Source organism: Melopsittacus undulatus, chromosome 8 (assembly GCF_012275295.1).
Source record: "Melopsittacus undulatus isolate bMelUnd1 chromosome 8, bMelUnd1.mat.Z, whole genome shotgun sequence".
NCBI classification, from domain to species: domain Eukaryota; kingdom Metazoa; phylum Chordata; class Aves; order Psittaciformes; family Psittaculidae; genus Melopsittacus; species Melopsittacus undulatus.
In genome coordinates, this window is record NC_047534.1 from 34,971,196 (window position 1) to 34,998,848 (window position 27,653).

At 37.8% G+C, this 27,653-nt stretch overlaps 1 protein-coding gene across 1 annotated transcript; it reads right to left on the bottom strand.

The window, feature by feature from the left end:
- On the bottom strand, positions 1-27,568 carry TRAK2 (trafficking kinesin protein 2). Its single transcript, XM_031045133.2, has 16 exons — positions 27,538-27,568; positions 20,472-20,803; positions 19,283-19,477; positions 14,759-14,817; positions 13,998-14,114; positions 12,572-12,781; positions 10,772-10,850; positions 8,919-9,049; positions 8,655-8,729; positions 7,876-8,013; positions 7,263-7,342; positions 6,378-6,581; positions 5,943-6,241; positions 4,827-5,099; positions 4,511-4,610; positions 1-4,018 (listed from the first exon to the last, which is right to left on the bottom strand). Exons 2-16 carry the CDS (start codon positions 20,506-20,508, stop codon positions 3,340-3,342), a joined length of 2,676 nt encoding a protein of 891 aa, XP_030900993.2. The 5' UTR covers positions 20,509-20,803; positions 27,538-27,568; the 3' UTR covers positions 1-3,339.
- Between the last annotated feature and the right edge of the window lie 85 nt (positions 27,569-27,653).

Sequence of the window (27,653 nt, forward strand, 5' to 3'; positions counted from 1 at the left end):
TACTGAAAAATGACATCTTATACATGTTTATTACCAAATTTACATTCCACTATGAAACAACAGTAAGTGCAAAAAGCAGATGGAAAAAATACCATGAAGTTTTCGAGCTGTCCAAACATTGTGTGTAATCCCTTCATGTAACAGCCAAATGAGGCTCAAACCCAGTATTCTCCTTCCCTCTCTGCTGCTGTTTGACTCCAGCAGACTTTTAACTTTGGCCACAAGTACTCTGAGCATGCAGGCATCACTGAGTTTCTCAAAACCAGTGAAACTAGAAAGCTTTACATATTTGTGCTTGGTTTAAGCCAATCTGAATACAGGCAAGTACTACAAGAATTTCCTTTTGTCTCCTGAAACTTTCACGAAGATAACTCCTTTCTTTCTAGCATCTGTTTTTATCTCAGACCTGCAAGGTAATGGAAGCTTTCCGAAATGTAATTCTCCACTCCTTCGAATTCTACCTCCCACTGAATGAAATCACACTTGTGCAGGGTATCAGCTATCTTCGTCATGGGATTTTGTCTCCTCTCTTAGGGGAGGCAGCAGAAGGCAATCAGTTCCTAGAACAACAGCAACTTTTACTATGTTCTCAGAAACATGCATGCTATTCAAAAATGTTCATCTTCAAGGTTGTGGTGCAAAGCAATAAATTTGGAAGAAGTACTGATTTTCCCCACTGCTGCAAGCTTGGCATATATGTAAGATGTCCCCCTGCTCACTGCAGGGCAGTTGGATTAGATAGCCGTTGAAGGTCCCCTCCAACCCAGACCATGACTCTATGTACAAAATGTGACCATCCAAAGGTATGAACACATGACAGAATTTCAAGAGCACTGCACTGCAGCATCAACCAACTGGATAAACACACAAACACAATGGTATACAAATTCTTCCATTTTCTTCTTCCCTTGTGTAGAGTAGCCGATGACACATGATCCTACAGCAAACAAACATACCTCTCGACAACTCCATAGTATTGTTTGAACAGAAGCAGTTGATACTGTTTGGCTATGGAATATGGAAGTGTCCCAGAGAGAAACATGCATTAAATTGTTGTGCTTTTAGGTTAATTTTAACTGAAACCTGGTCCGCCAAAGGAATTCTGGTTTAGCTGGTTTGCTACTTCTGCTGATAACACACAGAATGATCCAATGGCTGGAGCCATCTAATAAAGCTGGTTAGAAACACAGTGTAATACCTTCAAGATATTTTCCGTAACTTACATATATTCCTATAATATACACACATAAAATGGACCTACTTTTGACACACTATACACCTCCCTGTTGATACCAACCTATCTAATCTTGTTAACTCATTCCTGTTGTTTCCCTAGAGTTATAAACACACCACAGACATACTTGTCTTGCTTCATGGGAGAGCAAAATTGCCTCCCCCAGTTCCTTTCACTCTTACCTTATTTACCCAGGCAAGACCCCAGGCATAGCTAAGTATGTATAAACATAAATACTTACATGAAGAAATTAAATATATTTCATTTTAAAAACAGAATTAACCCGTATATAATATTTTAAATAAAATTCACCTTTTATAAGGGTAAAATTTTGCTTAGAGAGCAAAAGGCAACTCCAGGAGTTCCTGAATATTTTTGTGCGCTGCTGACAGACAAGATTCTGCTAAGAATTCCTGTGCAAGTTTGAAGTGGTTACTCCTTTTCCTTTTAAAAAAAGACTGTTGTATCAAAAGTCATCACAAGATCTTTAGAACTGTGAAAGCAGAAAGGCCACATAACCTGGTTTACAGGAAATTTGTAAAGAAGCTTTCTTTTCTGCCCTACTCCACTCAATCCTGCAGCAACAAGGGTGCCTGTTATGGTGGATGTGGCTTACAGCAAATGTAGATCAGTGTAATTATACTGATGCTTCACACCACACACTCACACAGGTACCAGCTATGTCCCACACACACTGTAACAAGCGACGTAAATTTTGACCATTTTACGTAATTGTATGGAAACTTTAAGTTACACTATAAATCTATTGTAGATTATTCAGAACCTTGGACAGGAAGGAATCAAAAAAGCAGCAGGGCAGTAATAGTTTGCTAGTTACAACTCAGAGATCAGATTTCCAAAATGGACTTCTCTTTTGAAATGGAAAGTCTGCCTCAGCTTTGTTCAGAAACAGGTTCAGAACCACTCTCCATCATCAAAACACAGGATTTCAAGGTAGACAAAATCAGTGTTCATTAGAAAGAACGCTAACCTTCATCTTCCTGTTTCTAAATATAAAATAGTACATTTTGCTTTGAACAAAATATTTTAAACAAAATCTTGCCTAAAATCAGGAAGAAGTGAACAAAAAAGGCATGAAGTTTACTGCAGAACTCACAAATACACATAATGTCTACCTGTCAAGAGGAGTCAGGATACTGAATTTCCGACGCTTGTCTTACAGTAAATGCTCTCTGCTTATGTAAAACAAAAGAAGCCCTGAATCAAGCACCAAGATTTTAAATCTTTTTGCAACACTGAAATGTGCCTGAGAATTTTTTGTGTGCATGCAAAAATGCCCTCATTTATAAAGATGCACAGCACACTTTGGAAAGATCTCTCAGCTTGAAGGTTTCACTCTAATACATACTTCCTTAATCCTTATTCATTGCACCTTCCTCTGTGTTGCTCTGGAAAGAAATCAACTTCTGCTAATACCTCACTAGTACAATTCCACTCAAAATATAAATCCTGACCACCAGTTTCTGTGTTTGTAAACAGAAATATTGTTTTCTTACACGGAGCTATAGGTTCTATCCTGGCTTCTCCAAGTGGAGAGGAGTTTAAAAGAGTACAGCTTCTGAAATGGAAAAGACAATAAAAGAAATAAAATCCAAGTTTTCGTATTTGTTTTCTACAGAGAGGAATTTGGACCAATAATGCTGGTCAGACTGACTGCTATCTTAAAGTTACATTTAAATGATACAGCCTGACTGCTAACTAATAAAATACTATGGCCATATGGTGGGGAAACAAAAAAAAAATAGCACAGCATCTGTAAGACACATCTTACACATACAATTTAAAAGGTTAAAACACTGAGAATATCTACAGTAGTCTTTATATTTGTTTAAACTAAGACAGATGCTGAAGGTGGCCTCAAAACTAAGCTTTGGTTTCTTCTTCCTTATTTTCCACACAAGCCTTCTTCCTCAAACCCAAACAATGTTCTTTCAGTCCTCAATCCCAACACTTCTCTCTCCCACAGCTTTCTCATGCACGTGCCTTCCCCAACTCTTCTGTAACACATCTAATGATGCCTGTACTGGATGTTTTTCCCTCATATATTGTTTATTATGCTAGAAGTTAGTAATTTTTCAGACCAGTCAGTCCTCCTTTAGGATATCCATTTTTGATGACTGTGTGCAAACTGGAGCTCCCAGTGCTCCAATCATGGCTGGAAGACTCTGGTTTCTTCTCATTCCTGCCATTAAGTTGGTACCTGCATTTAAAAACACAGCTGATTCCTGCCTCCGCAAGCTAACTTCTGGCTCCTGATTGTTCCTGCAGTCCTGTGTTTCAGGGGTCTTGATCACCCTGGCAATACCCAGCCTCTTCAGCCTGTCTACCAGGTTCATCTTCTGCTGGCCTACATCTGGAGCATTACGGGAGGGCTTCAGGCCATACATTTCTTGCAAGAATGTTTCTGCCGGTCGAGAAGCCAGGAAATTTTCTGAGTGATGCACCCGAGGCTCAAACAGTGGAGGGGAAGGACAAGGTGAGTGCGAGGGAGAATTTGGTGGAGTAGAAGGAATGGGGAGAGTTCGAGGGGGCTGAAGCAAAGGCAGTTTTTCTAATATGGGGCTATCATAAACCTTGGCGGAGATGCCTCGTTCTTGCAAAAGTTTAGCCAGACTTCTTGTGCTGCTGAAAGTAGTGGTTGAGTCTCTTCTGTTGGTGAGAAATTCTCCAATACTAAGCCTGTAAGAAATCGTTGGAGTGCTCACTACTGGGTTTCCAATACTGCTGCCACTGCTTCCAAGTGAAAATGGGGTACCCACGGAGCTGAAATAAAATAAGAATGAAACAGAGAAGATGCACATTAGACACCTTTGTACCTGCTCTGGTCTGTATTTGCCTTTTAGTATACAGAAGGCTTGAGAAAAACTAAACTACTGCTATTAACTGTGACAGTTTCAGCTTTAGTAGATTCTGTGTTACTGTTGCGCAAAATACTTAGAAGATAGTAGGCTGACAAAGAGGTTTTGGTCTAAGTACCAATGAATTTACTTTCTGTGGTCAGAAGGTAATATACTGTATTAGACAAAGTATCGACAGAGATGTCCAGTAATAACTTAGTTAAAAAAAGAAAAAAGACAGAATTGGAAAGCATTCAATTTCAAGCTTCCCATTTTTATTACAACTACCTGTATGAGTGACATCTGATATGTTGCCTAGCTGCCTTGGTATCTTTTAAAACTGGTCCACACATCAAAAGCCAGAAAGCAATTGTTTAAGCCTAGGCAGCAACATTGAGGATAGCAGCAGTTATCATACCTGGGAGTAACTTGAGTGATATCAGACGGGTGAAGGATCCTGCAGGTAGTAAAGGTAAAAGTAGAATTTGTGGAAGACAAACACTTCCCTGGATTTGAGGCTGCAATGTGGAGAATTTACATCCATTGAGGGTAAAAATACAGATAGGAAGGAATCAAAGCAAAGTTTTACATAATTATTATCACTGCTATTTTTTTTTTGTTTAATAAAGAACAAAGACAGCAAAGACAGCACTGTCACAAGGTCAAGTGCTTTCCACTGAGAAGAAAACACTGCAAAATAGAAAGAGGAAAACACACTAAACCATGTTTCTTACCAGTGAGTGGTATTGCTGCTGAAGTAATAGGTTGGAGGAAAATCCCTGCCACTGGCTTTGCCGCTGTACATTTCTTTTCCTCTGGGACGGACTGCTGCACTTGAAATGTTATACCTCCTCCTTCCTCATCATCTTCCTCCAAGTCAGAGATGCGGTGCACAGCATCATCAGACAAAGGGGTAAAACCTTTTGTAACAACACCTGGTCTTGGGTCAAGAATGGTGCCTAGGTTGGGTCGAGCAAGCTGTTGCCAATGAAAAAGGGTCTGAGATCCTAGTGAGGCAAAAGAGAAAAGTCTCAGAGAGTCATTACCCACTATTGTATTGAGTTACAAGAATTCACAGAATCACAGAATAGTTAGGGTTGGAAAGGACCTTAAGATCAAGTTCCAATCCCCCTGCCATGGGCAGGGACACCTCACACTAAACCATGTCACCCAAGGCTCTGTCCAACCTGGCCTTTAACACTGCCAGGGATGGAGCATTTACCACTTCCTTGGGCAACCCATTCCAGTGTCTCACCACTCTTGCAGTAAAGAACTTCTTCCTTATATCTAACCTTAAACTGTTAAGTTTAAACCCATTACCCCTTGTCCTGTCACTACAGTCCCTGATGAAGAGTCCCTCCCCAGCATCCTTGTGGGCCCCCTTCAGATACTGGAAGGTCTCCACAGAGTCGTCTCTTCTACAGGCTGAAGAGCCTCAACTTTCTCAGCTTGTCAATTCATACGGAAGGTGCTTCAGCCCCCTCATCATCCTTGTGGCCCTCCTGTGGACTTGCTCCAACAGCTCCATATCCTTCTATTGAGGACATCAGAACTCTACACAGTGCTCCAAGCAAATTTATGATCAGAACAACTCCAGCCAACTGGTGTCAGCACTGTGGTACACAACACACTTGGATGGCACTGCCAAGAAAAAGCCCAACATTTAGCACCATGTAAAAAAGCCAATTAGAAAGTGATATGATGAGCTAGTTGGCACACAGCCTACCATATACTGCTACTTCCTCTTACTGCGTATTATACATAGCTATACACACACCAACAACAACTTAGTTGGCAAAATAACACAAAATCATTTTCTGCTGATGAGAGAAGGAAAACCATCCTCTTACCTTCAATGGGTTTGACAATCTGTAATTTTTCTGGTAGGAGAACACGGAGGTTACCGGAGCTGGCAGAGGGATCAGTGACTTCTGAGTTTGTACCCAGGGAAAAACAGCTTTCTGTGGGTGTGCTACAGCCACTAGCCCCTTCTTTCTCATCAGTCAGCAAATGCATTTTTCGCTCCCATTCCTCCTCAAAGAATTGCTTCTCACTCAGGTAGTTCTGACGACGGAGGGAGAGCCTGTGCAGAGCTGTGACTAAGTCATTGTCTCCAGGGATTCCCGGCTGGCCAGGATGACGAGTGTCTCTGTGAGAAACGTCAAATAATAATAGATATTAAGACCATTAAATTAACTATTTCTCTCTTGCACAGCAGAGTTCCACTCTGGATTTAGTTTTGAATCAGTTAGTTTAGAAAGAAGATAACAGGCTGCGTTCCCTACTTCAAATTCTTCTCAGAGCTGCTCCTCTGGGTCACCCGTGCATGGCTCTCCAATTGGTGTACGCCAGACTGAAAGGGCTTTGCTGTCATAACAGCACTTGACCTATTAGATCCAGGGATTGGCAATGGGGCAGGAAAGGAAGAGGAACGGCCACGAGTGACATTAGCAACTCTGACAGTGTCAAATACTCGTTTCTGTTGATCCCTGCAGAAAAGACAAGCAAACAAATGTGGTTTTCATATTAATTTTTGAAAAGATATAAATAAAGAAAAGGCTCTGAAAATCAGAATTTCATAAGGCTGCAGAGACCTGACTAAAAAGATTTAAGCCCAGAAAAACAGGATTGCCTAAGACATTCATGTTTTCAGTACTCTATTAAATATCAGAATTACCACTTAGTCTGACCTGAAAGACCTGGACCTCTACAGATAACCACCTGAGCACGGATTTTATTTATTTAATTTCTACATTCTGTCAGAAGCATATATATAATTTATTACTTCTTGCTCAGAAGTAAGAGGTTTTCAGGGCTTTGGAAATCATTATCACTCTTTCACCTATAATTTCATTTGCCTGAGAGTTTTTCTAGAAGTATTAAAAGGGATAAAACTAATGCTGTGCCTCAGAGAATCTGCATCAAAAATCTCACAAATTAAAGAATGAAAAAACATCCTTTCAGCAAATTTCCACCTTCCTCATAGAATCAAATAAGAACAGTAGATACCAAAGTTTTAAAGATTACCAAATACTACAAAGCTTTTTTTAAGTAGAAAAATTATTATAGAGGGAATATTCACATCTACAGATTTCCAGAGATCAGTTTCATCTTACTTAATACAAGCATATGAAAAAACATTGAAATAGCACAAAGATTTGAAAACATACTTTTGCTTGGTGAGAACAGATTCATCACCCTGACTCAATTCCTTCCGCATTGTCCCTTCGATTTCTGCTGCAAGAGAATCCTAGAGAAAAACAGAAACCAGAAGAGTTGACAAACTCAACTGAAGTCTTCCTCCTAACTATTTTAGCAGAAAATTCCTCTAAAAAATGCTCCAAAAAAATCTCCATTTATATTGCCGATATCAGTGTGTTTTGGACAAATCTTTCGGTCTCTGAAGGAAGGATTTGGGGGTAGTTATTCACTATAATTATACCTATGTATTACCAGTATGGATTCAGTTCTCATTAGCAACATCTCATTTTCTTGGTACTCTTTTTGTTGGTTTCTTAAGACAAGCTACAAGTGTAAGAGCACTGCTTAAACTGAGCACTAGCTGTAGCACATGCCAATTCCCTTATTTAACAGAAAAGGCATACAAAAAGGAAAAATAATTTTAATATCACAATGTATAAAGTGAATGGTTAGTTTCTCTAACACATACAATTAAAAAACCATTGCCTACTACTGCTGCAGCTCCTGTAATGACTGTTTTACTCATATAGTTGTATGCTACTACAGGCCATACATGCATGCAATACTGTCAGTATTTATTACCACAAGAAATGCTCCACATGAGTGGGGGTGGCAAAGACAAGCAACAGATCTGGCTCTACTACGTAGCAACTTCACTTCTTCTTGTGATTCATGCAACATCCCTAAACACTCTGCATTCCGATCTTGCAACTCATGTAGCTGAAAGAGAAGAGAGACCGTTACATGATGCCAGAAACCTTCAAAGAAAAGGCAGAGTGAAACTTAATTAACTCCTACAGAAACCTGTAACAACTGATTCAACACATTTCCAACTCCATGGCACATGCCAACATCTGGAATGGACAATAGTTAGCATAGCACCTGCACCAATTTTAATGGTGAAGCATAAAGTCCAAATGAAGACCCAAAAGAGAAAAGAGTATTGGAAAATACATCAGAAAACTCTGCAAATACAGTAACTGCTGATGCAAATGAAGCACAAAGAGAGAACTTCCTTAAAATCTAATGAGCTACAGTATTGTTGATATCATCAGTAATGTTAATATACTAAAATGCTCTTTTTCTCCTAAGTACTATGAATCGTAAGACCACTCTACTTGGAACACATTCCTTGCATTTTATATTCATTTGAACTACAGAAGTATTTGTGTAGACTTATATAATTATTCTTTTCTGCCAATCATATGACTCCAACCACAATGAAAAATTAAAAGCCTATAATGAAAAAAAACAGTGGTTCCCATTTTCTCTTAGTTTTCTTCCTCCTGTATCCTATTCCAAACATTTATGTAAATGTGTATATATATATATATATATATATATGTATAAGCCTTAAGTACCTCTGCTGTGAGTTGTCTCTGAGCATCTTTGGAAGCTTGTAAGTGAAGTTTCAGCTCCTCCTTTTCAATCACATGCTGAAAGCACAAAGAGGTGCTCATCATTTTTTCAGCCAATTTCCCTCAGTTGATCCTCTGCCACACTTTCCTGAAACAGTCACTCTCTTGCAGTGTAACCCCTTGGCTTGCAAGTCAAGTTTTACCTGCTGTAAGCACTGATGCACACACACAGACACACACAAACACTCTTCATCAGAATTCCCTTACTTCTTTGAGTTTATGTTGGAGATCAACAATCTGAGACAAGAGGGATGAGATCTCTTCCTGGTAGCGAACCAACTCCTCACTCTTCTCTGATAATTCCTCTGTTATTCTACAGATTTGAGCATTTGTTTGCCCTACAAAACATAAAAAGTAATTTAATAGAGAGTTTTTCCTAACATATAATAAAACACAAACCAAACACAAAACCCAGAAAAGATCAGTGAAAAGTAAACAATCTGCAACGTAACCAATACTCTAGGAAATCAATTCTTATGTACTATTCTTGTAGTACATAAGAACAAGTGTCTTTGAACATCCATAAGGAAAAGTTAAACGGTGAGAAGGAGGAGGAGAAGAAAGAGGTAACTTCAAATGCAGGTGTAACATATTAAGAGCTATGTAGAACCTGAAATACACCCCACAAGTATATGAAATGACCATAATAAAATCCAAGGTAAGCTGCTAAACACAATGTCAAGTTGCATACTAGCTCATGACAAGGCCAGATTTGGAATATGCTGAAGAAGTCAGCCTTTGAATTGATCTTGTTATTAACTACCATTTCCTGTAAGCAAAGGCATTTTGTCAGACCACATCAATTATTAACATACACCTATTTAGCTCTTGATTCTGGTCACTATCTATTCCCCAAAGACCTACTGCATACAATTTCCCATTTCTTTTTTGCTTTGAGCAAGCACTTCATCAAATGATATGACAAAGCAACTCAAAAAGCCAAAATATTTTTACGCAGTTAGTTTGGCTTCTACACTTGATCTGGAAATATATCAAAATCATACTCATTTTGACCAATCTTGCATAAAGGTGATACCACAAATTTAGTGGTTATTGTATGTCACTTGTTTACTGCAGAACAAGATCCTGCCTATGGACTTGTGGACATGTAACCTCACAGTCAAATACCTTTCTCCTGAAGATACAGATTTTGACTAGACATACTTCAAGAAAAGACTGTTTCTGTGAGTGAAAAGTACCTAGGATGCCCATATGTGCTACAGAATTAGACAAAATAAAAATCACAGATATTGTCATAGGAGAGCTTATATGAAATACGTCCTATTTGCAAAAGATATATATTTTCTCAGAGGGACAGAATAACAAACAAGTATGCATCAATTCATAGGATTTTTTGGTCATCTCGAACAAGAAAAATCAAGCAGCAACCCAGTCTTCTTTATGGTGGTTGTATAGAAAAAAAAATGTATCTTAAAACATAAGTTTAAGGTTATGCACAAAGGAAGAAGCACACATCAAATGACTACAGATAAAAAAATTGTACCATCAGGTTACACAATCGGCACATAAAAAGGATTGTTTCTTATTGTTTCAGAATACTTAACAGGCATTTAAGAGCAGCTGCAATTCTTTGCAAATAAGCACTCCCCACAGCACATATGAGCAAGTGTTCTAGAAAACATCAATTTAAATGCTTCAGTTCACAATATGTATTTAAAAAATAAACTAATGTGTCTGTAGATACACAGTAATTTAGAATGAGCATTTAAGAGTCTGCACACTGATACATTTCAGTGTCAATTGTGCAAAATGCTCTATTCAAGAAGTGTATTTTGTTGGTTTTCCAGTGTCCGTAGCCTTCTGTTTAGGAGTCTAATGGACATTAAATATTGTGTTCATTTTCTCTCTCTAAACACAGTACACACACTTTGAGTTGGATGTCCAGAGTGAAATTTGATGAAATATAGAAACAGTTTTGCACTTGGGTAAAGAGCAAAACTTGAATAACTGGCATAAATTACAGTGATATCTATGAAGCTGTAGGCACTAGGTATTTAAAATACCATTTTGGCATTGCCAGATACAGCCTGGATACTCACGTAGCTCTTTGACACAGTCGTTGACCAGCTGCTGTTCTTTCTCTTCATATGTAATGGTTTCTGTCTTCAGATGGCAAGCCTTCAAGAAAATAATTGGCATTGTAGTTTCAGTTTAGTTATACATATATTGATGTTATAATTTCTTATTTCTAAAATTCTTGAAAGTGAAGAGTCTCCCCTTTATCATTTCTGAGAAGCTGGACCTGACCTGTGTCCTTGAATTGCCTGGGTCTTTTGAGTGAAAGACAGACAAGATGAACAAAACTTGACCTCTTGCTTTTAATACAAAAAATGTTGCAAAAACATGTAACTTGGTAGAGAAAGTAAACCAATACACAGTGATCAGAGTAAGCAATTGAATTTGCTTCAAAACTTCTTAAGGCAAGGAAATCCTGAAAACTGAATCATGTTAGGCATATCTTTAATGGCATTGAAAAGATCTCAGTAGAACAGCTTTTCTCCATATTCCCCAACTAGTCTATTTAGATTGTAAATTTTCTGGGCCAGAGGCTGAGTATCACAACAGGTCTAAATAAGACCCAGCATACTACAATCCTCACTTCCTTTTCAGTTGTGAAGATGATGGGAGGTTTAGATTGGATATTAGGAAATAATTCTTCATAGAGAGGGTGATCAGACATTGGAACAGGCTTCCCAGAGAAGTCATGGAATCACCATCCCTAGAAGTGTTCCTAAAATGTGTAGATGAGGCACTCAGTGATATGGATTACTGGTGGTATTGGCAGTCCTGGGGTAATTGTTAGACTTGATGATCTTAAAAGGTCTTTTCCAACTTAGAATCATAGAATAGTTAGGATTGGAAAGGACCTCAAGATCATCTAGTTCCAACCCCCCTGCCATGGGCAGGGACACCTCACACTAAACCATATCACCCAAGGCTTCATCCAACCTGGTCTTGAACACTGCCAGGGATGGAGCATTCACCACTGTTGGAGTTAGTTGATTCTATGATTTTATGATTCTATGATAATACTGTTCAGGTAAGTCTTCTCTATTCAGGACTGTTTACCACTGACTCAGCAAAACACTTAGTAAATGGGTTTAAAGATTATCCAAGCAAGTAGAAGTACAGCTAAACAAATGGAGACAAATACACTTCTTTACATAGTGCTACCACATGAAAAAAAAAGCCATCTGAAGTCAGTGAAGGTTATGTTGTATCACGTAATTATAGCAGTCTCTTTTCAACTCCAGCTGTTGGTTCCATGATTTTCATAGCTATTATTTTGTCTGGCCATTCAGTCTGTATCCTTGAAAACGCACAGTGCCTTGTATTCATGTTTTATACACAAGACAGACCAATTAAAATACAGAGACTAATCATATCGGCAAAACCAAGCCTTTAAAGGAATATGAGTAGAACCTTATTAATCCTTACAATTGAATATAGGCTGAATATATATTGAATATATGTAATGGCAACACAGTGGAATTCCCAAAACACTACTAATCACAGTCAGATTTATAGCAAAACAGGTCACACAAGCTTAAGGGCCTGGTGGGTCCATATACTTTTGCTGAGTGCTTACATATGTTCCCATATTCTTTCACATGCCATAAGGGCATTAAGGAAGGACTACTACACAACTCTGGAGGTAATGGGGAGCAGTGAAGAAAATGGAAGGGTGTGGGAGTGGAAAGCAAGTGTTTGGGTATGATTTGTGTACAGAGATACAAAACAGTTATACATGTCAAGAAAAACCCAGATGCTGGATTTTTTAACCATCCTTATCTACTTCATATCCAGCATAGATGGTATACACTGTAAGCAGGATATACCTTAGATCGGAGAGCAAGGTTCTCCTCTTCCAGCTCTCTGAGTTTATCTTGCAAGACATCCAGCTGCAGCAGATCATGTGGTACATTGAAAGACTCATTGAAACGAAGTGGTGTGGAACAGCTGGAATCTGTTTCACTTTCCTCAGAAGCAATTGAAACAATACGAAGCAGGTCATCCTTCTTTGACAGTTCATGCTGCAGCTGGTTAACCTATGACAAAAGAAGATCAACAGCATGTGAAATATACTTTAGCTATACAATATTGCAGTGTATTAATTATGCAGTCTCTTGGAAAAACATTGCTTCAGTCTAAAATGCGATTAAAAATAACTCACAGGTCACGATCAATTTATTTCTATTTGCACACAAGATTGAGCCTCTGTTTATTTTATACGAAGTTCATAAAATCATAACTTTAACACTGTACCGGAGACTGAAAATTCAAGTTAACACAAGAATGGACAACAAAACCTACTTTTTGAATAGTTTAATTCAAAATGATTTTCCAGCTGCTTTAATACATGTCTGCATTTTAAAATACTAACATTTTGACTATGACCATTTTTCTGAACTGTAACTTCCTGGGACCCCCACGCTATAAATTAAATGAACTGTAGGGCAAATAAAAACAAGAGAAGAGACAGATCTCATTTAGATATGTTCTATATTGCATATCTAAATTTTTATACAAATACGTAAGTTTATGCTGTCCTACAGCTAATCACAAGTATGTTTCACGAGTATATTTTTATTACCAGCATACTGTTTTATACAAGCAGCTGAATTGATTTCACTGTACTCAGACTGTATCTGTTGACCCCACCGTCAAAAAACTCAGGATACTTTATCATTTGTCAACTATTAAATTCTTTTTTAAGAAAGAAAAACTAAGAAAAGATTAGATCAAGAATCTGTGCTTGAAGAGATGAAGTAAAGACCTTGAGCAGAATTCAGTTTTCGTTACATTTCATTTACCTATTTATTCTTGGTGTAAGCATCCCATTAAGACAGCTCATTTTCTGGCTGTTTCCTGTCCTATGAAGTTGTTACGTAGCAGGTCATATCAGATACCAGCTACTTATTTTGACTTAGATTATTAGATTCTTAGCTTAATGTTAGGATATCTGACTGATGGTAAGACCAACCACTTTGAAAATGCAATCCTTCTGTAGATACATCATACTAATACCTATCATTCTCATAATTTCTCAGTAATTACAATATGTAGTCTTCACAGTCAATTCTTGGACTAAAAAAGCTGACTGAACAATGACAATTAGGAGAATGACATCGAAGCATACTTCTGTAGTTTGAGATCTGCAATCACCTGCTTTCACAATGTCTTACCATCATTAATTAAAAAAAAGGAATAAAATAAAATAAAATAAAATAAAAGGGGGGGTGGGGGGTGGGGAAGATCACTCACTCGATCTAGAGTTTGTCCTAACTGTTCTTCTAGTGCTTCATTCTGTTCCGTCAGCAGGTGGTTTCGCTTAAGGAGGGCTTGTCCAATTCGAGCTGCCAGTTCCAGGTCCCGATCTTTCTGCTCACAAAATGAGAACTGATGTCTACTTTTGATCGGCTAAGGTTTACATTCAGAATAATTTTAGATTTTTCTAGCTGTTGTCTAATGAATCACCACTCTGAGATCCCCCTTCATTCTCAAATGGATCAACATTGTTAAAGCAATGACTAATGCTTCATTATTTGGATCCTGAACATATGCACAACTGTGTTTCTTAATACAGCACATCCTCTTCCACAGTCATGTGCATTAACAGGGTGAGGGGAAAGCACCAAACCTGGGAACAGTTTTGGTTTTTGTCCTGAGTACTGGAGATGTTATATGGGCTCTGTTAAATGATATGAGGAAGCAACATTAACTTAGGTCCATAGTCAAGTGACACTTTCTCCAGAACAGGCTTCTCAACTTGAATAACAATGACATGGTAGAAGCAAAGGAGCAACAGGAAAGCAGAAGAAAGCTGTTTCCTTCTTACACTCACTGGCTCCATGAGTGACCATAATTTTGCTGATTTTTATTTAAATGGGCAGCTTCTCATTACCTATGTGTTTAGTAAGCAGCTCCTGAAGATAACTGAACCAAAATTTTCAGTAGCTGAAAAAGCCCTTCCTCAAGTACATGTCCTCAAATACATTAACATTGCATTACAGAGACAAGCATACCTCAGCTAACAGATGTTTGACCATGTCAGCATCAGTGTAGGCTTTCTGCTCCACATTATCTGTGCCAAGAATTGAGAAGAGAGAAACATACTTACTAAAGTAGCTTAAGTACAAGATGACTGCTCGGGAGGGAGAAAGTTAAAACTCAGAGGATGATGTTTACATACAAACACAGTAGTTACTTAGTTAATGAAACTAACAGAGGCTGTGAAAATGAATCTTAACTTCAGAAATATGAAACAATACTCGTTTGGAAGACTGATACGATGAAGAATTGAACATTTAAAGCTTTCAGCAATATTAGCTGAAACTTGAGGTACTCACACATCCTTCAGATTTAGGAAAAGGTGAAAAATCTCTTAAGATCAACTTTTTGAATACAGCTAAAATATTAAATCATCAAACCTGCTGTGGAAGAGGGAAGAGTGTATTGAAGCATACCCAAAAATAGCTGAACACACCTGCAGACTTTACCCTTGAAACAAAACTTTCATTAGCGTGTGTGACATCTATACATGAGAAGAACAGAGACCCCAGAGACTAATCATGAAAATGTATTTATTAAATGCTCAATCATCTTGGAAACAGCTTAAAAGAAATGGGAAAATGTATGTCTACATTTTAGATGAAGCTGTAAATCCTATCTTACTGATAAGAGTGACTGACATTAGAAGAGTTTGTAAAACGACTGAAGAACTCAGAACAAGTAGGACTTGAAAAACAGGACTGAGTGAAAAATAACCAAAGCATGAAGAATTTGTGACAACTCTGAGCAAAACACAGTGCTGAAACACAAAGCACTGGTCAGTTCTAGATTCTGTCCTGAGAAAAAAAAGATGCTAGTAAAGGAGAAATCTTAATTACCTTGTGCAAATTTATGAGATCCAGACAAGGAGGAGGAAGGAAGTTCAATAAGAGCTAGTGTGACAGCAAAGCAAAGATACAGCAGGGGGGAAAGAAAAAGAAGAGAAAGAATTAAAATGTAAGGAAATATGTGATTTTTTTGCAGGCACCCATCACCACCAAAAAATAAATGCATGTGCAAACACATTTTTATACTAGTAAATCTTTCTTAGAACTTTTAAAGAACAATTCAAACATGATTCCCTTCAGGAGCAGAATTATACATCTCACTTGCAGGTGATGGATGCTTGTCCTTGTCTAAGTCCAAGAGAAATCTGCTATTTTTACTTTATGGAATCAAGATCATGAAAGCAAAGAAGACAGCAATACAAGCTTAACAAATACAGAGTATCTGCTTTGACTGAAGGTCTAAGTTAACCTGTTTTGAAACTAATTTCATCATCGCTGCACTGCAAAATGAGATTACTATGGATTTGGTCTAAATCTGTTTCTGAAGATTTGTTGACTCTTCTACCTTGTTTAAATCTGATTCACACACTGAATACAGAGTACTACTGGCTCACAGGTTTTGTTTGTTCTTGTTGAGAACTTAGTTATAAGATAGTAAAGTGCCAAGCTGAAACGCACAGTAAATTTATTTACAGATGTTATGAGCTATGTATGTCCTTTATATACATAATGTCCACTAAGAACACTAAGGGGCTATGCTAGGAACAAAGCCAAGTTGTGTTTCAGCATACAAGGAAATTGTTTTGCAGTCTTGAAAGACAGTAGAACAGAAAGAACAATGTAGAAGAAAAAAGTTTACTTAATTCTTTCACTAAGGTTTTAACACAAAAATAACTCATACTAACAAAACACTTTCTGTCAATCGGATCGGTAGACATAAAAACCCAACACATGCTGTTCAACTATTTGGGAGCTCTGAATTTACAGCAGGGTCATTTACTAGTTGTATTTCTAAGCAGGGCAAAAATAGAAAGTCTTCACAAAATTTAAAGTACTCATCTATCAGTAGAATAATGTGCATTTGGGAAGTCATTTCTACTGTACCACTTGGTTGCTGATACTGGTTACTGAGAGGGGACTCCAGACTCATCTGGCTTACTAGTATTCAGAAAATTCACTGCAAATACATAAGTTTCAGCCATTACAGGCAGAATATTATAGCCAGTTCTCCTACAGTAACTGTTCCCACTAAATTATTTCAAGTTAAAAGTATCTATCCAGTGCTAAGTCACCTTAATACAGATTTACATACAAAGATACTCAGGTGAGTAGATTCCTAAAATTCAAAGCAAATATATTTACTCTGATAAATGAAACCACAGAACAGCTTCAAAACTTAGCTCTATATATACACAACCTTTGTTATTTTCTCACAGCACAGGATCAAAATTATACATAGTTTGTTATAATTCTCTCTTGTGAACACGCACACATGCAATCTCTTTTCACTCACCTTGCCAAGTGAAAGCTTCAAGCAACTCTTCGTTTTGCTTAATATTCTTATTATGTTGTGCCATTTCCCTTTATTCACACACACAGTAGTTCTAAAGACAAATGTTTTGTAATTCAGGGCTTCCTATACTACCACAGTTGAAGTAGAATATATTCTTCCACCTCACTGAAAACACTGTCAATGGGAACTCAACTGGCCTAGAAGAAATATTAGAAATAGGCAGCAGGAGTCATAAAAAGAGGAGGAACTCAAGTACAGTAACTCTTGTGTTGTTGGTGTTGGTTTCTATTTTTGTCTTGGATGTCAGCTACAAATTCCCTCAAACCATGAGTTTAACATTCTCTTTAGGAAAGTTATAAAAGTGTTTCCATACCAATATGGTGAGCAGCGGAGATACACATAAAACCCCCAAGTTATGCTTCAAGAGTATGATTGTCACATTTATTACCTAACATTTCACCTAACAAGCTATTCAGCAATGATTATAACTACATCTTGATTCATATCTGTATTTGTCTGGGATCTACCCAATATCTCCCTGTAAGCTAATATGATGATTACTACATTTATTCTCTTTGGACAATTTCTAGGAGACACATAAGCCATACCTTGAGTTTATATGACTCAGCAGTTATGACAGTGTTCTTAAATGATACAATTAGTTCTGTATGTAATGCCTAACAGTTATCTTTTAACTTAATTGCTGTTATTGTGACAGCCATTTATGATAATGTCAAGAAAGTATTTATGGCAAATGGTCAGAAAACTCTCACTAACAGTTTCCTATTTCACAGGACATTTTCTATAGTTAAAAAGAACTTCTTACTAGATGAAAGAGAAAGACACCACTTTTTATAGTACCTTGACTGCCAAATAATACATGACTAGTTTCATCAAACATTGTTGATAAAACCCTTCCACTGCATTTGGAAATGCAGGCTCACACTGCCTGAAGGTCCTTCTTTCAGAGCTCTGTGCTTCATCACACTTGAATGGCAGGTGTTGACCAGAGAGAGAGCTTCAGCAGAGCCACAGTTGATGTAAAGTTCCTTCCAGCACTGGCAGACTCAGATCCCACCTCTTTATAATTAAAACTTAGAGGCAAGTACACACCCCACTGCCTAAGCAACTGCTTCCAGTGAGCAACTAAAAGAATCATTTATGCTTTCAATATTATTATCAGACTGAATAATAACCATTAAGCAACCTTCCTAATACTTTCCACAGTTCAAAATAAAAGAGTTCCAAGCCTGCAAGTTCAACTGGTAACAAGATTGCTTTAAATTGTCAAATACTGCATTGTTAGGAGGTAGTATTTTACTTATTCACTTGCTATATACCCTGGGTAGAGGCTTAAAGCACAACTGACAACAAACACTTTCAGAGGTGGCATGTACAAGGAAGATGTAACCATTACAGATGTCTACAAATACCAAGGTTGCATATAAATACAAAGTTGACTCTCCCAAGTAGTTTGTTCTAACAGTTCCAATACATGGTGGAAACAGGACTTCCCCATTTCTCTAAAGTGACTGTAATGCATTCATCTCTTTCCACAGGAAAACACTTGAAACTACAGGCAAGTAAGTGTTCAGTTCTTTTGGTAGCTTTCTATACATTTGGTTTTCAATAAATTAAAGTTCTTGAGGCAAGTGGAATCTGCCTGTTTTCTTCCTTAGGATCTGTTAGGTTTAAGGATAAGTTAAGTATTTCCAAAACTGGAAGGCAGTGATCAGCACTGATCTAGTACCCACCTATCTCGCATTCACACCATTTCTGTCTCCAGAAGAAACCAAAGCATTTTGAAAGCAACACTGACCAAAAACATTCAGGACAAAAATAATCAAAAGTACCACAGCCTTACTAATGCTCCTGAAAACAGAGTTGCTACATACTCCATACTTCTTGTAATGCATCTAATCTATTGCAATTCTAGGTTCCTGCCCCTTTTTCACTGTCACATGTTGCCACTCTTATTTCTGTGTGAAATCTACTGATCAGGCAGTTCATAGGACATGCTAAGTCTGTCTTAGAATTGCAATGCTGAACTACAAGCACTTCCCCTGAACTCAGCTTTTTCTTCCACCTGTTTAAAGCTTTCTGGATTTGACCACTATAATATTAATATTTATTTCATATATAGAGGGGTTTTTTTCCATAGTTGGAAAAAAATGTAGCCTAGGCCCAGATATACTCACTCATGTAATGGAAGGGCTCCTCATTACGAACTGGAGAAGAGATTTCAGGAAGATGGCTGTGGCAGGCAGGAGACTGAATCCAGTCTTGATTTCCATACAGATACAGAGAGTCCACTCGTAACTTGTAATCTGGCAACTGTTCTTCTAGCATGCTCACCAACTCTACCTCAGGAAGATCCTCACTGGAGCAGACATCTGAAAATGAATAAATGCCAATAATGGTACATTTCTATTAAAAATTACATATCTTTACTATTGCTATAGTTGTATACACTCTGTATACAGTAAAATAGTTTCTAAACCTTCAGTAAATTTGAAAATAATTATTCTATACGGGACAAATTACCAGAATACTTATCAAATCAGCATTTGATTTACACTGTAATATTTTCAAGTTCCTCATTCCCAACTGACTCCACAACTTCCTGGAAAGCTGGTTTAGCCATGATCTCCTCTGACTTCTTTAATATGATGGAGTAAGTTTCCATTTCTAGCCTTTCCTCTTCATTGAGCTAAACTAGTACATTCTGCCACTATTGATTTTGTAAGGTTTCATTGGCTTTGGCATAGTTACACTTTCCTTTTCTGAAGGAAATTCAGTTTCCTTGTTCTTTTGCTTACCTTTTTGTTTGGCAATGAACATAGGTGTAAATAATCTTAAAGTAACTACAAAAATAAACAGAATAATGCCTTGAAATCAGAGAACAAATATAAACATCCATTATTATGATACAAAATCACGCTCCAAGAACACATGACACTTGAAATCCAGGAAAGGAAGTTTACCACTTCCTGTGTCAAGCTCCCCCCTTAATCCCTTCACAATTACTGGGGGGAAACCCCACCAAAACAAAACACAAAGAAACATTAATTCTAAGTTGCTAAAATACTGTATATTGAAGGTATACAATTATTTTATTTCCAACATTTCCACTAAAGATGAACACCATCGTCAGTAACTTTCAATGGAAAAATGCCGATGTTGATTACTGACACTGAGAATTTTTACAAACAACATTTTACAATGGAAGCTGATTTTACAAGCTAGTTAAAAGGACTCACCATTTTTGTTCCTCTGCTGTACCAGAGAAGCAATACAAAGAATGTGATACTTAAGATGGCTTTCAGGTTGGTGTTCTGTAACATGTTAGATACATTCATGCTTTGTAACAGTAACTCTTCAACTTACCAGAGATGCTCTCCAAGCCCCTGTGATCAAAATTCATGAGTCCTTTCTTCACAGTTCACTTCTTTGGAAATAGCATTCTATAGTCAGATTGTGCACTGTCCTTTTATTGCTTTGGTAGAAAGATGGCTTTGGTCTAAATACAGAGTAAATGAGAGCCATCAAGCCACTGAGACACTTAACAAGTCCGACATCAGCTCACTTCCGTAGACTGGTTCATACTCCAGATCGACTGTTATTTAAGAACATGCTTATTTCATCTTGGCTACTACTGATCAGAAGTATCTATAGGATATTTCATGTAAGCTTCACAAACTTCTCAGCTCAGCCATCATCTAGAAATAAAACAAAGAGAATGGCAAACTTTAATAAATATCGCTCTTTCAAAGGAGATAGGTAAATGAACATCTCAGCCTGAATTTCCTCCCTGTACTATAACCCTAAGAACATTAGTTTCCAGTTTACACATTACATGTAAAATGTAGCATTAAAAATATGTCTTTTCCCTGCAGACATAGCATGTCACCTTCAGCACGCACTCTGTCAATTACCTATTTGCCTATACCATTCCTCCAGTTCCCTGTAATAGTGTATGACAGGCTCATTCACTGAAATGAGACATTTCCCTTTTACTGTAAAGGATAGCAGCTTCATCTAAACAGATTTTTTCTTCAGGCTACTACATTTAGTTAAAGCAATGGATTCTAAAGGCAGGATTTCAGAACCACCATTCTTAGCATTTTGATTGTTCAAAAAAACCCTCAAAAACTAAACATTTTATAGTGCTGTTTGCTTTTATCTCTTCCCCTTTAGAAATCCATTAATTAGAAATTGGATCAATCAGACATTTACTTTGTGGATCATGACAAAATCTGTTTCCTGTTCAGCCGGGTCTCATTGAAGCCAGAAATGAAGCTACCATGACTAACAGATAACCTATCAGAGCAGTTTAATGAAGTAATAATTCTGCTGTTCCCTTGTTAAGACTGGTGAATCACCTTCCATGTAAAATACCAAAGCAGTCCTAGATAAGCAAAAAAAATATAAAATGGAAGAGAACTCTAAAGTCTCATTTTCCCTCTTCTTACATTCAGTAAATACAAAATTATCTTGAAATCTTACATCAATTTCAAATTTGCTCCAGATCTCCCATCACCAAGCACAACAATCAGAGGTTCATCTCCCTGTCTGTGGCAACCCCTCATTTGACAATTTTAAAATAGACAGTGCAGGAGCTTTTTAAAGAAAGCCTAGAGCCTGCCAGTTTATCCGCTTGTAGACTTTGGCCAGAACCCAAAAAAATAACTTTGTTAAGATCAGCTCCTATTTGTGAGCTTTATCTTCTTGTTTCATAATTCATTTCTTTACATTGTACTTTATTTACCCATTTTAATTATTATCCATATATAGACAATTATTATAACCAGTAAGACTGAGATTTCAGAAACATCTGCTGTCTGAATGCACAGCTGCTTCCAACATTAGTTTGTGATTTTCTGAGAAGCTGTTTTTTAAATGGATTATTGAAAAGCATTAACTGCACCCACACCCTTCTAAACCAACTCAAAACAGCAGAATATGCTTATGAAGACTGCTGTAGACCCACAGAACTAAGATGATGTTATCATGTAATAAAAAGAGTCACTGTATAGCAAGACAAAATTCAGCAGCATAGGACAGTTTCTTCACAACTGAATCTTTTTTGTTGAGTTTCAATAATGTAAAAATGCATGCTACATCTTCTCAGGATTGGATAATCTCTCTTCTCAGTATTGCAAAGCAGAAACAGTATTTACTGCGGGTTGATCACAGTTCAGCCAGAGGGGAAAAATAAAAGGAAAAAGATAAAATAATTTGGCTCAAAGTTTTCTAGAGCATCAGGCCAACACGGAGCTATTGAACTGAAAGGGCAACCTCATTTGTATAACCTGGGAGAAACTCACAAGATAAGCATACACCATAAAAGTTAATGCTCACATTTCCAATGCTTCTCACAGCTTTAGTTTAGTATGCTGTGGGGCAGCTACTTCTCTTGAAATTCAACCAGATAATGCAATGTGCAGTACCACCCTGAAAGTGACTCCATGACCCTTTTATTCTGCAGCTATAAAACCATTTCCTACGTGCAGATTTCTCCTACAACTTACAACTATAATTAAATACATTTGGATAAAAACCATAAAATTTACAACATGGCTTTAAAATACATGACCGTGCTATAAAAAAAATAGTCTAGAAATTTAAACTATTAAATCATGCAGAAAGACACATCCAAAACAGAATCCAGAAAACTTCCTAAGGTATTATTTTTAAACTTGATTTATAAAGATGTCAACTGTCAATTTACTATATTTGCACAGATGTACTTAGCAGTTTTGTCCCCCTACTCCCTCACATGCCAATTTCCCACTGACATGTGAGTCTTCTACAAATTAATTGAACATACTAAAACCAAGGAGAATTCAAATACTGGAGAAGGGCCTATATGCAGGAGTGTGCTCTCAGGTGTCTTTCTTCAGGGAAAGCTCAAGAGAAATGGAAATATCAAACATTTTAACTATCTTGATCTGCATATTTCTGTGCTCTCTAAATTAAATTTTATTCCATAATGTGTGTTTCACATTTGTCCTGGTTTCAGTTGGAATAGAGTTAATTTTCTTCCTAGTAGCTGGTGTGGTGCTGTGTTTTTGCTTTAGTATGAGAACAATACCAATAACACACCAACGTTTTAGTTGTTAACCAGTGCTGAGGACTTTTCAGTCTCCCATGCTCCATCAATGAGGAGGGGCACAAGAAGCTGTGAGAGACCACAGCCAGAACTGAAATAGCCAGAGGGATATTCCATACCATAGAAACCAGGCTCGGTATACAAACTAGGGGGAGTCGGCTGGGGGAGGCCTAGATGCTGCTGGGCACTGGCTGGGCATCAGTCAGGAGGTGGTGAGCAGCTGTATTGTGCATCACTTGGGGCTGCGTTGTGGTGGGTTTTTTTTTCCCTTGGGGCGAGCAGAGTTAATTCTTTCTTCTCTCCTGCTCTCTCTTTATTTCCTATTATTATTATTGGTTTTATATATTAAATTATTCCTATCTCAACCCATGGGCATTTACACTTTTTCCAACTCTCCTCCCCATCCCACTTGGAATGTGTTTGGGGGTGAGTGAGTGACACACGGTACTTAGTTGCTGGTTGGGCTTAAACCATGACACTTCAATTATCATGTGGCTTGAAACAGTAAGCTAAAACCAGGAGTACCTATAGCTCGCTTAAGAAAAGGATCTCTTGTAGAAGTGAGAATTAGTCCCTGGCCTTTTGCATTTGCCCCATGGAATCCAAGCTGCTCTGAATTTTGCTAGATCATCAGTGCATGAAAAATGAAAGAGAAACTCAAAAAGAAAGGCAATGCTGGAGCCTCTTCACACCAGGAAGTACTTTTTAAAGTGTGGAGGGCTATCACTTATCACCCAAGCAATATTCTTACTGTTCACCCATGGTATAACAAGACCGGACAAAAATGCCAATGAAAACTGTACAAAAATGAAAGCATAACCAACAACAAAAAAATCAGGGCTGGAAAAACATGTTAAAAGCATTACCAGGAATACACATCAGTTGTATACTAACTCATAAGGTATCACAATGTGTCAGTTATAAAAAGAAAAACTAAAAGAATAGAAAACACATATTCCATTAAACTACTGATATTTCAATGTATGGTTTGATCTCAGTAGCAAAGAGACAAAAATAAGTTCTCCTGACCACATGACCGGAGATTTTATTAATTTTCCCTTCAATGACTCAGAAGATCTCAGCCAAGATTAACTTGCAAAGGCAATATTGAGTAAAGCCTTAGAAAAGCTGAAATGGCTACAAGAGCTTAAAAAATATTGCCTTGTCTTTGTAACTACCTCTTTGAACAATTCAAGTTGTGCCAATTTATTTCAGACTGAAGATGTTCTACCTTCTGTTCTGAAGATGTTCTACCTCTAGAGAGCTCTAATTCAAATTTGAATTATCAGAAAGGTGAAATGAGTTGCTTTTACAACTGGAAACTGTAGACAAACAAATGTATGCATTAACTTCTTTGTGCATAAAAAGTTAAAAACATATCCAGAATATTGGCATCTATACTGAGAACATCAAAACTCAAACATAAATATCCTGTTATTTCTCCTGTTTTCCATTTGTTGAGAGCAGCAACACATGAATTGACTTCTCACAAGTACACGGAAAGACTACACTAGATTTGCTTCTCTGTATAATTACAGGCTGTAAGACATCAGGCCACAGTCAACACAAATTTTCCAAACCAAAGAAGATTCTAACTTATGATTAAGAGAGAAGGCACCATCCATTTTCCAAAAGGAGGCCAACTGAATGAGTCAATTTTCCTGGGATGCCAAATTTTACTGCTATGTCAATATGCAATTAAAGAAAAAAAAAAGTATCAAGTCATTACCATAGTACTTTTTTATTACTACAATTGGAATGATGTCAAGCCAGCTAATAACAATAAACACATTTTGCATTTCAAGGTTAATAAAACAGTTCTATTCTCATAGCAAATATCACCATGCTGAGTTGCTGCCAAAACATTCCTGTGACCAGTGCTCAGAAGCAGAGGCCAAATCCTCCAACACTATACTGTATGAGAGGAAGGACAAAGGATTATATATCAAAAAATAAACCTATGTGAACACAAACTTTGTCTACCACAACTTACAACTTATGTGTGCTTCAGACCTATTATTTTCAGCCATTACTATCCCTACAGAAACCCACTTAGTGCTTGAGTTTCTCTCATGTAAGGAAAAAAAAATACATCACTTAAAAGAGTATGCCAATACAATCCTAATAACAAGTGTAATAATCATAAGCAAACCTGCAACAGACCTTCAATCATAAATAGGACGGTATTAAGAAAGGAAATGTAAGAAAACAAAACAAAAAATTAAGCCACAAACACTTAGAGGACGATGAATATCAAGGGAGTCATCAAGCTGGCCACAAAGATTCCCTCATCCTATTTATCCAGAGTTATGCCAAGCCAGACTCATTTTTTCTCCTTGTTGGTCACTTGCAATAAACCATACTTTCCATAAGTGGCAAAACTACCTGTTAAGTACATATAAATATGCTTTATGTATATATGTACACTGTTGAATGCCACTGCTTGCTGGTTAAGACTTTTTAAGTCCTACATGCTTGGAGGTTGTTTACAATACCCTTAGCACACAGTGTAAAAATAGCATATGCTTAATTGAAGTCTAACTTTGAAACTATGAAGGCTACCTACATGGAATACCCGTATCAAGTTTTATTAATTCCTAATTCTATTTCATAAATGCACACTCATAACATTGCTACAGGTATACATGATTTCTTTCAGGCAGAATTTTTTCTTCTGGAGAAAAATAACCTGCAAGAAATGATGTATACATACAGTAATGTTACAATCACAGGGGAACCAATCTTTTGGGGTTTTTTTCAGAAAATAAAGAACTGTCATTAATTGAGCATTTGTTGGCTAGTGTACAAAAAAGTTATATATACTCTTGAGGCAAGTGGTGTGCTATTATTTCATTATAAAGGTTGTTAGAAGCTTCTTTTAAAGTTGAAGCTTGTTCTCTATATAACTGAAGTTGAAGCTTGCTCTCTATAGAGTTGAAGTGGACTAAAAGAACATTTAAGCTAACTGAAATCATTAATACTTCCAGTTGATGCATAGCAGAATTCACTCGAGGAGGTAGTTTAAGTTTCTTAAAATACACCCCAGCTAATGCCCAGTATTTTAACAGTTACACTTCTGTACTTACTAGAATAAACCAGGCAGATCTCAGTCATCAGAGCATCGCTAGCAATCTAACTAGATAAAAGGATCTGTCATTTCTTTTGTAATCAACTCTGTGAAAATGCCACTTTTGTATCTTCTTGCAAAAATAACTAATGAATTGCATTTATCATTCCTGAAAGACTCCTACTACACAAGATTAATTCAAGCCCATTATTAGAGGCAAACCACCATCAGAAAAGTCTATGATTTTCCAGCACTCTACTCATTAAGCCACATTTTCAGATACTCATAATAGAAACCTGATACACTGATTACTGATCTCTAATAGGTGACACCACCACTAGAGCTCACAAATTTCATGTATTTGATTTCCCCTCAATTTAGCTTCAGTGTAAATGTAATTAGAGAAGTCTACCTATTTTTACTCAGAAATACATATTTTAAAAGCTAACCAGTATCTGAAAGAAACCCTAAAACGCATAATGTTGTGTGAAAAGTTATTTACTATTTGCATCAGACTCTTGCAATCAGTCAACAGTAACTCTGAAACACAGCCAAACACCAAACACATATGCAACCGCCCACAACCGAAGACTGCATTAAAAAAAAACAACAAAACACCAAGGCCCAAGAAGGATGCAACACTACACAGGACTTTTTCACCAGGACGGTTGACAGAATAGAAGACATTTACTGGTAGTCTTACTGCAGTTTAATCAGCTGATCCGAACCTATCATTGTGATTAAAGAGCTGACAAGAAGCCAGCATCTCCTTGCCCTCAAATCCATATGTAAACAGAACCACAACTAAAATGTCATCAAGCTTGCATCCTATGAGCGGTGACAGAATACTTCAAGGACAGCCCATAAGGCCATGGGTACTCCCAAGGCAGGAAGAAACTCCGGAGCTCGCTGAAGGTCACGCCGCCACCGCGCCTGCAGCCACAGCCATCACGCGCAGCCAAAGCCTAGCATCTTACTCCTATCTAAGCACACATCTTAAATGCTTAAAGCTTAATGTAGTACCAGTCTACATTACCGTCGTGAAAAGAGCTCCGTCAGCTGCAACACACGAATAGAACAAGAATTCTTTATGCCGGCATGGCGCAGCGGATTTCCCCAGGGGAGCGTGGGAGGTGCCGCGGCCCAGCGGGGAACGGCCCCGAGGGAGAGCGGCTGAAGGACGCAGCACCGAAGGGGTTAACGCGTGTGCAGCGAGGCGGCCGTACGCTACCTCATCCCTGGGGCTACAGAGCTACCCGCCGAGCACCTCTTACCCGCCCCGCGCTCCCTCCGGCGCTCCTCCTCCCCGCCGCTGCCCGAGGCCGACGGGCAATAGCCCCACATGTAATAAATCAGCGACTGAGGAAGGACGCCGATGGCTTCCGCCCGG

Coding starts and splice junctions, on each gene's coding strand:
- TRAK2 (XM_031045133.2), bottom strand. CDS start 20,508: ATGAATTTTGATCACAGGGGCTTGGAGAGCATCTCTG. Junction 10,851..12,571: donor ACCTTGCTCTCCGATCTAAG/GTATATCCTGCT, acceptor ATTTTCTTGAAG/GCTTGCCATCTGAAGACAGA. Junction 9,050..10,771: donor CGACTGTGTCAAAGAGCTAC/GTGAGTATCCAG, acceptor TATGTTTTGTAG/GGCAAACAAATGCTCAAATC.